The 13,642-nt window shown below is 36.0% G+C and overlaps 1 protein-coding gene across 6 annotated transcripts in view; it reads right to left on the bottom strand.

The window, feature by feature from the left end:
• Positions 1 to 13,642, bottom strand: part of LOC109101141 (potassium voltage-gated channel subfamily KQT member 5-like) — a 110,182-nt gene that overhangs the window by 22,985 nt on the left and 73,555 nt on the right. For all 6 annotated transcript variants that reach the window (XM_042768966.1, XM_042768965.1, XM_042768969.1 and 3 more), the window contains 2 exons: positions 3,835 to 3,925; positions 1,233 to 1,359 (listed from right to left, as the gene is read on the bottom strand). In XM_042768966.1, the coding sequence (XP_042624900.1) occupies positions 1,233 to 1,359; positions 3,835 to 3,925 (218 nt within the window). The remainder of the gene's footprint in view (positions 1 to 1,232; positions 1,360 to 3,834; positions 3,926 to 13,642) is intronic.

Raw genomic sequence — 13,642 nt, forward strand, 5'->3', positions numbered from 1 at the left:
AGAACGCGAACAGATGGGAATGAGCACAGCAGAATTATGGTCCTTGTGAACAAAAAAGCAATGCTACAATGTGGAAATCTAAAAATCATGAGAATCATGAAACAATGTGTATTCTAAAAAGCTATTTTTAAATAAACTACATTTGCAAAACAATCTTAATAAAATGCTTTATAACCAATCTTACGGCTCAAGGTATTAAATATTTTATAAATGGTTATCATACAAGACAGGACAGCAACGGCACGTCCTTGATTAAAGCTACAGATCTCGTTCAGTGTAAAAGATTTTATATTGACCACAGTTCAAATATGTGGACAGTAAGATATGTTAATATTGTTATTTAGCAAGGATGCGATTAATTGATTTTAAAAAAGGACATTTAGAATGTTACATAAATATTAAGTAAAATGTTACATAATTGTGTGAAGGACTGGAGTAATGGATGCTGAAAATTCAACTTTGCCATCACAGGAAAACATTACATGAAATATATTAAACTATATTAAAATAGAAAACATTTGTTTTAAATTGTAATCATACAGCACAGTATGTTTTCATTGTACTTTTAATTAAATAAATACATCCTTGGTGAGCATAAAAGCCTTCTTTCAAAAACATTTTTAAAAGTCCCCAAACTTTTGAATAGTTTTGTTACACATGCATTCATGCTTCACAAATCTTTATTTTATTTATTTATTTTAGTTTGATTTGAATATGCAAAGACCTTTACACAGTTTCTAATGGGACGTGCAGAATAAATGTGTTGAGCAGGGAAGGGAAATTGTTTCCTTTTTCTTTCTGATTCATAATGCAGAGTTAGTCTCAGCGCTGATGGGATGCTGATGGAACTCAGCCTCCTAATGAATGGAGATGAGGTTCAGTGCGTGGCACACAACAGACTGATATATTCACACTGGAGTCTAAATTACACTCATACAACACAATACCACATATACCACATGCAAATATAATAAATATAAATAGCTCTGGTTAGTTATTGCCTTAAATCCCTCATTGGTTAGTTATTGTCTCCTTTTCCTCAAGAGAGAATTACAAGAGAACTCTATCAGTCACTATGTATGTTTGAGTCAGTCATCGATTTGGGGCAGAGGTGCTATCATTAGCCCATCGAGCATCTATCAACATCCACACGAACACAGCAGATGGATCACCCTCTACAAACACACATACACGGGTGGGGAGCACACTCACAGAAACCACTTTTATCTTACCAATGACACAGAATGGTTTTCTAGCAAAGCGCAGTCGTCCTTGCCATCCTCTGTAGCGACAGCAGCATCCGGCCGACCAGATGCGAATGATGTACTCCAGGCCGAAAACAACAATCATCACAAACTCCTGCAAAAAAACACCTTTCATGACATCAGATGCACCACTTCTTTTATATAATTCACACAATTCAGCAATTAATTAAAGCTATCTCACAATAAATAAATACAAAAGATGCTTACCGTATATTATATTCTGTAAAGTTAGACATGGATACTTTGCACATAAATACTGTACGCACACCCTGGTTCACCACAGGATGCTGTGGTCATGTCTAGCTACTGTAAGATAGTTAACCTCTCAGTTAATCCATCATTGCCACATTCCTGGTGCCTGCTGATAGCACTGTTAGATAAACCCCAGTTGAGTTCACAGAGGGCTTCACCTGATTAAAACATCTGTCTGCATGGAGTTTATAACACCGCTCCCAGAGAAACACCACGCATTTACATTAAACTGCTCACTGATGCTAAGTGTGCTTATAATCAGGTCATCAGTCAAAACTGTCATGCTTTTGGATCACCTGCCATTGATTCTTAAGTAGTGGGAAACAAAGCAAGCTAATAAACTGGTAAGAAAGCAAGCAAGCAAATATATAAAAATCGTTTCAAATATTTATTTGGTTATGTTCTTAAAAGTGAGTAAAATAATCTGAAATTAAAATAATTTAATTTAATTTAATTTAATTTAATTTAATTTAATTTAATTTAATTTAATTTAATTTAATTTAATTTAATTTAATTTAATTTAATTTAATTTAATTTAATTTAATTTAGCTATTTTGATTTAGTTTGGTTTTGTTTTTTTCTGTTTTTTAAATGTTTTTATAAATAATTATCTAATGGGGTTGACAGATATTAACCTTATCAAAGATTTATACTATATTTAATAATGTTTCTTTAATAGATACATTTCTATTTATTCATATTTACATTTACATTTCTATTCTTATTTCAAAATATATATATTTAATATATATTTTGATTTATATAAAATCTTGAATGTAGTTTTAGGATTATTGGTTTATATTATAGTGTAATGTTTTTTTTATTAATTTAATTAATAAAAGAGAGAAAATTTAAACAAATTATGTTAAGAAAATTTCAAATGAAACTGTTGCTATTTTATAAACTAATGGCAGTTAATTTTCTATGATGTTTCTCAAGAATCAGTTCTGTATATACTTTGCAACTCAGAGTTTTATTGATTCACCATTCCTGAATGTTGATTAAATTTATGTCTAAATATCAAGTGCTCTTTGCGGCTGTTGATGGACCACTCAACCTTTTTACAGGTCATATTTCACAATTGTCCCTTCTCTGAGGGGTAAATGGCCTGGGATAGGCTTTTTAACTGTCCTGTCCTGATCCACTGTGACAGCCGAGCTGGCCTTCCCACGGCTTGACACAACATTGTTTGCTTATCCTGAGCACTATCTGATACTGTAGGCTGTGCAGGTCCTGCTTTCCCACCAGTGGGGTAGACGCCATCCTCTCCTGCTTTCAGGTCACCTCATAGTCTCTGAACGTCTCTCAATACAGCCTCTTTAACTGAAACAGGAACACCTTGGCCTGCTCCACCAAGAGTCCGGTGGGACTGAGGTGCTCAATCACTAAAAGCACCATGCTGCTTTCTGTTGTCACCTGAGAGGTTCCCATCAGCCAGTAAAACATCTCATTGTAAGGATGAAACCAGCTCAGCATAATACAGCATGTATCAAATGGCCTAATCCAAGTGATTGTCTTTTAATGTGAAGTACTCAACAAAGTTTTTGAAGGGATCTTGGAACACCAGATCAGAGAGCAACACTCTGTCATTTGAGACCTTGTTTTGAAACTTAAAGTGAAAAAGAAATCAAAATTTACCTCCACTGACCCTACGACCCTGGTTTTAAGACCCATTCATACTAAGAATGATAACTATAACAATAACCTTTCAACACTATTGTTTGTAGTGTGGACTTACAGTTCAAAAGTTTGGGGTTTTAAATCAAAAATACAGTGAAAACAGTAACTTTGTGAAACATTTTTACAATTCAAAAATATTTGAATATTTTCTAAAATGTTATCTATTCCTGGCAAATCTGAATTTTCTGTATCATTACTGCAGTCTTTAGTGCCACATAATCCTTCAGAAATAATATGCAGATTTGCTCAAATAAACATTTCAATCAATTTATTGCATCTTTGCTGGATATAAGTATTCATTTCTTTAAAAAAAAAAAAGAAAAACAAACAACTCATTTATTTTAAAATAATCCCAAAATTTGAACAGTAGTCCGCTGATATCACTTCGGCCATGTAAGATCATCTTAACCAATATCCAAATAGCTATTTAACAACTGTTCAAGCAAACTTTCCCCCATACAATCAATTCAAGTTTCACGCTACATTTTTCTGATTTAATATCACATTTTACGATGAAATACTTTATTATTTATTGTGGATATATTACGGAAGTAAAATTAGTTGTAAACAGCAATTCATGTTGACTTTAAGTGTTTCAGGTACATAGGTATTTTGGTTCTAGGCTTGTGTGTCTCACCAGTATGAGGAGACAGTGATTGGAGAGGTCCATATGAGCAGGGATGGTGGAGAACACAGAGAGAACCAGACACCCAAACACCAGGGTGAACCTGCCAATAAACAAATAAAGAAAAATATTAGTTATAGAGCTGAAGCAACTGTATCCTGTTCTGTGTGACTTCATCTGAGCAACTGGGAAAAAATCTCAGGGTGGAACCAGTGAAAGAACACAGACTGAATCTGCGAGCTTTCAAAGTGCCATTAGATCAAAATCAAATAAGATGGTGCTTTTCTTCAGCTCTTAAAGTACCTGAATGACACTCTCACACAAGGAACCTCCCTAACAAATCATCCCTTTCAGCCTCATTAAAGCTGCAGAGTTTTGTTAATGATGGATGTGTGTATAACTATGTAACACCCTGTGGCTCTCTGCTATTGTCCGAGAGCTATTTACAGGAAAAAACAGTACTTGCTTTCTCCTGCTGTCCCTCTGGTGCAGTATGCCGTATCTATCCCATTTCCCCTCTCTCTTTTGCTCTGGCCCTGTATAAACAGGCCATTAAGAAAATTGGCCTTAGGTGGAGAACAGAGATGAACTCTTCGTTTTCAGAAGCAGCTGCAGCTGTGTGAGACGTGCAGCCGTATGCTATCTGAGTGAACTAGCAGACATCACTGTCTTCCAGCAACTGCTGTCCTTATGTTTCCTGTAAATACATTGTGTCTGGAAGCCAGTTTTTTACATTCAGCACTGTCTTCTGTATTTTACCTTTTGCCTTCACCTCCCTTTTAATTGAAAGGGAATATAGTCTATAATTTTATAGTATTGTTATTATTATTTTTTTTTCCCATCTCAGGTCCACTTAGAATTGGTTTCCTGCACCAGAATTGTTCACATTACAATTTATTACCCTCTCGCTCTGACCCTTATACCTGTTTTGCCAGTGAAAGCAGCTTTTTGGTAGCACATATCCATTTGTACCCATATTAAGAGTTATTTTTAATATTTCACAATATTACTGTTTTTACTGTATTTTTTGATCAAATAAATTCAGCCTCTGTGAGCATAAGAGACTTCTTTCAAAAACATAAAAAAACCTACCCCAATTTTTTTTAAAGGGCATTGTAGATTTAAACCATTTTATTTGAACTCATATGTATGTAAATTAGATTTGATAGCTCAGTTTTGATTGGCAATAGTATCTGTTTATCCCTGCATAGTTTACACTATCGATCATCAGTTTCTGAATACAACGATTGATTCCTGAATGATTCCTGAATGACTTATGTAGCTGTACACTTTCATTTCTAAACAGCAATACAAATCTTGTTATCCATGTCCCTTTTAAAGCATGAGAAGACTCAAAATCTCTCTATTTCCCTAAATTTGTGAAAGATCATTCTGTAATTATTAATGCAACAGCACAACTGCTGAAAGGCCTAACTGAGCATCATACTCTCTCAAAATGAGAGATGAAGTGTAAAGTGTTTGAGAGGTGTTTATTTACTAACTGTGTATCTGTCTGTGATCAGTGACAAACAAGTTGTGGCATTTGTATGTAACTATGTTAACAGCTGTTATCACAGTTGTGCTGACAGTCCTCACCTGTTCTGTCTTTTTCTTTTTGTCAGTGAGACACAGTCTGTCTGACCTGCTCCTCACCCTTTTAGTGCTTGGCTAACACATGTGCACCCACACAATCCAGACGTTTTCAGTTAATGTGAGGGCTTCTGTGAATCTCATAACACTCCATAGTATTACAATCCCCAAAGACTGGATCGTGACAGAGTTTATGAGTCATTGCAGGATATAGTGCTTTCCATATCCTGGTGGTAACAGTAGACCACAGCCATTACGGTGTCGTGCTATTCAACTAGAACATGTTTATTGCATTTGCACATGCATACGGACAAATGCACATACATAATAGGCCTAAGAAATGGGCTTCTGCTATAGTCATTACTGTAACCCAATAGACACACAAAAACAGTAGCAGCGATGCAAAAAACACAGTCTGAGACCAATAGTAAAAATACTTCTATTTTGCACTCTTTTTAAATGTAATATTTGTTTTCATTACTAATTATACTGTCAGCACAAAATTTTGAATAAAAAATTGAACTGAAAAATGAATTTTATAATTATATTAGTTTTGATCCCGTTTTGCTTTAATAACAGCAACACTCAAACATCATCTCCACAACTTAGTAAAATCAGTTTGAGTGCATTGTGCTTCAATTGGACCAAGATTTGCAATCCGCTTACATAAAAAATATGTCAAAGCATTCAATATATAAATGAAAGCAATCCCAGACTTTTGAACTATATGTGCACCCAGACACATCTTTCAGAGCTATTTGAGGGATCTCTTGCACTCAGATGTGGGGGGAAATTAAAATATTGGGCCAGGAAGGAATGACTTTTTTGAACAAACAGCTGCAGGTACCAGCGCTCTGCTAAACACTCGGGCCAAACAATGTGTCTTTTAGCAATCAGAGCCGTGTGGTCACAGCGCCAGGCTCCCAGACATCTGAGCTTTTAAAGCTCTGAACCCCAGGGACCTCTTTCCACCAGCAAGACAAAACATAGCACCACCTACCAACTCAGCGGTCTGTGTGTGTAAATGTGCATGAGAGTTTCTGTATGCAAATGTCAGCTTGCAGTTTTGCAATGCAACAGAGAAAGTAAAAGAGGGAGAGAAAGGTTACAGTAGCATATAGAGGATTACACACCTGTTTCTGTTTTCATGTGTTTGTGTGTGTGTGTGTGTGTGTGTGTGTGTGTGTGTGTGTGTGTGTGTGTGTGTGTGTGTGTGTGTGTGTGTGTGTGTGTGTGTGTGAAACTGTCTGAGATTGTTTTGTTTTGATTCTGAGGGGTTTGAGGATCATTCAGACAGGCAATGATGACATGCTTGGATTTGGAATTTCAAATATTTTCCCATGAGCCAAGCCACCTGCATTGTGTAGCATCTGATCAAACATGACACGGTAGAGGGCGGCATAGCTGTCTACCACATCAAACACACACAATCAACCTACGTGAAGAACATCATTTAATAAGACTCTCGATGAAAGCAACCAAGAGGAATGAAAAGAAAGACAAGGAGACAAGAGAGTAGGAGATGAGGCAAAAAAGAGATGAGAATAGAAAAGACACAAACAGAAGTGAGATGTGATTACGTGAGAAGATTGGATGAGATGAGCAGAAACTAGAATTTGCAAAAAGAATTGAGATGAGAGATGAGATGAGCAGAGAATCGAAGAGAATATTTGAGAACATTAAACAAGGAAAGATACGAGAAGAGAAGAGAAGAGAAGAGAAGAGAAGAGAAGAGAAGAGAAGAGAAGAGAAGAGAAGAGAAGAGAAGAGAAGAGAAGAGAAGAGAAGAGAAGAGAAGAGAAGAGAAGAGAAGAGAATGCTGGGATGTTTCTGTGTTTCAGACATTTGACTGGTTTAGAGGTCAGTCTTTGCGTTCCTGACAAGATGTATATGATAATTCATTTTCCATTGGATTAATATAAAATATAGCATGAGTAATCCAGCATCCACTACACAGTACAGCCTGAGTTATAACGGCTGCTCTGTGAATTATTGAATGGCTTGTACAAATAGCCTATGGACATCTGGCTCTGATTTGGCTTGAGCCTCTAATGGTTCTCCTCCATCTGAACAGGAAAGTCTGGACACTGGCTGCTGTTTCCACTGCAGCTGGAACAGAGCGCAAAACACAACTCAGACCTCTGACCAAAGCTTCACACGGGCACCAGGTTAATGACAGCAATAACACACAATCAGGAGGTGGCACTGAATGTCCCTGCACAGCCCTGACATAACGAAAGCCACTGGCTGTTAATTGATGTCTTATTAAGAGAATAGCTCCAAAGTCAAATGGGCTTTTACACATGGGTCTGAACATTACCGCTCACAAGCCAGACAGCGATATCATAGTCTAACGATAAATTCAGATTCAGTCATGTATTACAGTTATTCTTGGAGTTACAAAACATTAAAGAAACAGCTGAAATCATTACAGTAACAGAACAGAGCAAATTCTCTCTCACAAGGAGTTGGACTGACAAAACTAGGAGGACCATACTAGCATCCTTGATGTTTTCAGGGATTGACAGTGAATTACTTCTTAATCACAAATCCAGAGTTTGAGTGTGTGAAAGTAAGAAAGGATGATGGATCAGCAGCAGATGGAGTGAAGGGAAAATGCTTGTATTACTTGCACTTCTGATGCTGAATTTGTTTGTGTGTGAGTGTATGTGGTTGTATTTATTTGATAACAGGACACTGAGGGTATAATCAGCCATTGTAAGTGTGCGTGTTTGTGTTACACTCTGCTAAATGAAAGATGTTTTTTCAGTCTGCATTCCTGGACATTCCTCTGGCTGGCTGAACACAGGCCCATCATAAATAATTAGGGCTGTCATCTAGCACTGCATGTTGCTGTTCCAGGTCCAGTGAAGCCAGTCATGAGAACGAAACCATGTCATAAAGTCCAGCTGAGGCAGCGAGTCAAAACTGACAATAACTGCATCTTGTGCAAGCACACGATTCACTTAAAAACTCAGATAGGTCTGGACACAGCTTGATTTTGTTATCTCAACCCGGTGCTGAACTGTTTCCTCTGAAAACTCTCTCAAAACTAGTACACTAGCATACAAGCCACAAGCAATTCAGAGAGCGATTACATTTTTTTTTCCTGACGGAAGCACAACTCCTTGCCACTGCAACACGTCTTGTTTTCTGTCAGCTGCTCAGAAGAGTTTGTACAATCAGTGCACCATTCAAGACCAATCACAATTCAGTATGCAAATAGATGCAAGACAAAAGACCAAATTACAATTCAACAAATAGTACAATGACCTCATCACTCTTGTTCCATGAATACTGAACATTCTATTCTATTCTATTCTATTCTATTCTATTCTATTCTATTCTATTCTATTCTATTCTAACAGAACAGTTTAAAGTTGGGAGATTTTCAATAAAGAAATCTCCTCCGTTTAAACAGACTTTAGTAAGTAGTTCAGGCTGAACTAATTGTAGAAGTTTTTAACTTGGGTTATGGATTTAGAACAAAACCAGAATAATTGAGGGATATCAATATAGTGCAGCCATGGATGCACTATAAAAAGAACACAGGCCAGTCAGGCATATGCTTAGAGCTGGCAGGAAAAGACGAGTTTGTTGGAGTTTAATTGTTCTCAAATTGCACTGGGGATTTTTAATTAACTTTAACTTTAAACGATTACCGCCAGCAAACAGACTATACGGCTATTTGAGGTGGCAGTGTGCAGAGCTGATCAAAGATGAAGTCTAATAATAGCTTGCTAAGGTTTGAGAGAAGTTTTAATGCGGTTGCATGCATGCAGGCCTCCAGAGAGTGTGAACACAGAGCAGTGTGAGGCTGGACGTCTTATATTCAAATCAGTCTAAACACACAGCATCGCAACAACAAGGACAAACACACAAAATACTGTATATTCCTGCACCATCATTGTGAATCAAGCTTCATGAATGAATTTCTTTGATCTACTGTCCTTCCACCAGCAACTGCTGAGCATCTTTGAGGATTTGAGAAAAAAAAAAAAGCAGGCATCCACCTTCAAAGGACAGAACAGATACTCATCGTCATACCTTTGACCACCACAAAGTAAAATTTTACATTTTTAAAATGTTTACATATTCATGGGATATATTTCACAGCAGTTTGCCTCCACAAAATCTGTTTCAGCACTTCAGAGATGTGTGTATTGACTTTTATATTCTATCTAAGCACTACTTTATTTTCATAATTTCCCATTTTTTATCCATCAATGGATTTCATTACTTTTTTTTTTTTTGACAGAGTTTTATGTAAATATGTTCCTTTCCACAGTGTTAGGAGTGTAACCCTTAGAATCACTTGGTTTAATATCATATGAAATAGATCATTTATGTTGTTTAATCTTTCAAGTTGTTTTGCATGATTGGAAAGTTGCACAATTGTAATAATAACAAAACTACATGTTTACGTTCTTTAGAAAGTACATTGAAAGAGTAACGGCTGCAAAGAATATGACACCATTTAAAGAATATAACTAATATTATATCAAACATAACAGACACAAACCCTGAGCACACCTGAAACTCTGCAAGGTGAGAAATGATGGTGTTTTCAACATGAGGTTAAGTCTAATCAGGCATGGTGCTGTCCAGGGTCCTGAAGCTGATCACATAATGCCACTGCTGCATCAATATGATGTTCTGGCTGAATCAGGTTCATGACCTTCAGTTAAAATTGAAAGGCTACCATATAATTAGAAAAATAGAAAAGAACATAGTGTGTCAAAAATAATGTAGTTTGGGTTCACTTTGATTTGCAGACTGTGTATATAAATTGAACATATCAGTTTTAAAAATAATTATATTTTATAATGTACAACATAATATTTTAAATGAGTGAACTAGTGAAGGTCCCAAAATAGAGCTTTGAAAAAGACACATTAAAAATATCAGTGGAGCCCCTCTCCCCACTACAACTCCCCCTAGCAGTTTTACAGAGGGAAACAGTTCCCTAATCTCTTCCTTAGACAAAGCTCTTCCTTCCACAGACAAATAAAATGCAATGTAAGCCCATAAAGTTAACACAGCACCACCGCAACTGCAGCCTCCCAGACACCGCAGCGGTTAAGTTTCTTTTTAAGCCTCACTTCACTGAGGAGGAGCGTGGAGTTGAGGATGAGCTACGCTGTTCAGTCCCGTTCTGCCTCCAGCAGTTTGTTTTGAAGAGGAAAGGGAGCAGGAACAGACAGGATGTTCCCCTGCCAAAAGTCTATTAACTAATCCTGCTGTTTATACGATCTACTCAAGTATCTTACAAGGCTGATCAGCTAGATGAAACATGGCTTTATTTCTAAGCAGCTAATTAACAAAAATACAATGCAGCCATAGACATCTAAAGCCCTAAGAGCACCCAGCTAAAGTTCACTTAAGTGAATGGAAACAGTTAATCATTAAATAATAATAATAATAATAATAATAATAATAATAATAATAATAATAATAATAATAATAATCATTCATTTAAATAACTATTCATATGATCAGTTTTTGCCTTTATTACTTCGAGCTATTATCTTTTTTAAAGCTACATTTGGTAAGATGATTTTTATTTTTATTTTATGATCACCAAGACTGCATTTATCTGCATTTATTTTGATTTATTAAAATTTTGATTTATTAAAAAACACTTCAAACAATGAGTGAAAAAAGGTGAAAAAATATTAAATGTAAAATAAGATATATAATAAGATATAATCAATAAATAATTAATTTAAATACTTTAAAATAACTTTTCTATTTTAAAATGTCATTTATTGTTGTGATGGTAAATCTGAATTGTCAGCAGCCATGACTGTGATGATCTTCAGTGTCACATGATCCTTCAGAAATCATTCTAATATGCTATTTTGGTGATCAAGAAACATTTGTTATTATCACCAATGTTGAAAATAGTTGTGCTGCCTAATATTTTTATGGAAACTGAAATACATTTTAGTATTCATTTCTTTAAAAAGAAAAAAAAAACCTTCCAATACAAAAATTTTAATTAAAATAATATAGCAAAAGCTTTAAAAATGATGTTGTCTGGGTATGCTCAAAGTTTTAATTTTTAGCCTTGTAAAGCATCAGATTTCTATAAAATGTAATTTGATACAGAAGCTGTAACATGCAACTGTTATCGGTATTCAAATAGAGCTATCCTATATCCCTCGTTTCTTAGAGCACAAGAAGGAGAAATGAAAAGTACACAAAGGAGTGTTAGTGTAATGATTCTTATGTGTAGTGAATGTCACCCACGTGGCTGGGGAACGGGCCAAATTTCCATGATGCAGCATAGCTTGGCTTTGAAGGTGTGGGCCAGGAGACGTTTTGCTCACCCTCTTTCTTTCCCTCCCTCTGTCTTTTCCTTTCCTTTCCCTTTTGGGTACCATTAGGAGGAGTGGGTGGAATTGACACAAGCTCTTTTCCATGTGATGAGCACAAATCCTGCACTAACAGGATCCAGACCTGGGGAAGCTGGTGAGCTATAGCAGCTGACAGGGTTCATAAACGCTCCTGGCATAGAGGGAAACTGCAGCAGGTTCTCATCAAACACCAAACGGCCTCTCCTGTACTACCTCACTACCTCAGTGTGTCTCATTCTCTCTCTCTCTTTCTCTCTACTCCACAGCTGCTGGTGCTAACCAGATGTCAGCTTGTGTCCTACAATGCAAACTATCACACAAAGACAAAGAAAAATAATAGAGAGTAAAAAGGTGGAGACAAAGTCTCACATCCCAAAGATGTAGTTAATTTAAAGAGTCTAAAGAGAAGTTTAGTCTAGCAAATTAGAAATATAGTAGAAACGAATGTTTCTTATTAACATTAAAATTTAAAAGAGTGTACACTTAAAGTGTAAATGGCTACCATTTATATTCTTCTCTCCATTTTTAACCTACTGTAGTTAACTCTAAATGGTTCTGTAGTGATGAATAAATATTTTTTTAAATATATATTTTATTATTTTAAAAAAATCTAATAAAAAATAGATTTTAAATATCTTAAAAATATTTATGAATTCTTTAAAAATCATATGAATTATTAAGATTTTATATGAATGATTAAGAATTAAAATAAAATAAAAGCTGCATGCTGAACACTACAGTATACATGTTTTTTTGGATAGAAGTGTCTGCCAAATGCATAAATGAAAATAAAGTTTTTGGTAAAATGCTGTTTTGTTATTGATGGAGTAAAGCATATCACACAGGATATCAACTTCTCAAAATGCATTGCTACTATACATGCAATGAGACAAAAGAACAGATACTGAGGTTCAAGCCATTAGGAGATAACAGTGACAGCTACTGTTCTGTGGAGAAGGACCATATCAGTCTGGACCATAGGAGCTCAGAAGCCACTTGAGCCACAGTAAGCAGAGAGAAAGCTCAACTATAACTATTCTCAAGCAGCTACCCAAGCAGTTTCACTATGCTAGCCTGTCCTTCTTTCCATCAGTCTGTCTTTTATGGCTGCTCTTCACAGCTCTTAACCAATGTTATCAAAAAAGAAAAAAGAAACGAAAAAAGAAACTACAAAGAAGCTATATAAAAGACCAAATGATGCTGATTTAAAAGGACAGAATATATATATAGGCAAAGAAGTGGTGAAGGATTGCTTAGAAAAAACTGCTAGTTGGATTCATTAATCATGTTCCTCAATAAGACTTCAGAAAGATGAAAATCTCCATCATTTACAAACACTTTGAACTCATTCACCCCAGAAAGCTCAACCACACCATAAGACCCCACATTCACTGCCACTGCTGGCGGGCCTGCTCCACTAGCTCCACGCAAATGCGTTCAAACACAAATGTTGACAGGAAAGACTCTGTCACGGGTCGCTGTGCTGTGTCGACATACTTCCTCTGGTTGACAAAGGTAAATTAGAAAGGGGAGACAATAAATAATCCAGGAAGAACTCTAGACATACTTCCAGGAAGGATAAGAGGAGATAAATAGTCATTAAAGCTTAAAGGAAGCTGATGTTCAAGAAAGAAGTTTATCACTTAAACACATACTCTCTCTCTGTGGTAGAAGATTTCATGTTAAGAAGGTACGGTCAACAATTCCAGCTCTGCCTGGACAGAGTGAAAATGTCTTACAAGAAACTTTCAAGATCTAATTCAAATGCAGAGTTAAACCTCCTGGGGGTTTCATCAAAAAAACTGTTTACATTTGAGGCCTGTCACTTACAGTCACAAATTAAACACTTTAATTGATGGTAATTAAATATT

This window comes from Cyprinus carpio, chromosome A13, assembly GCF_018340385.1.
Source record: "Cyprinus carpio isolate SPL01 chromosome A13, ASM1834038v1, whole genome shotgun sequence".
In the NCBI taxonomy this organism is placed as follows: domain Eukaryota; kingdom Metazoa; phylum Chordata; class Actinopteri; order Cypriniformes; family Cyprinidae; genus Cyprinus; species Cyprinus carpio.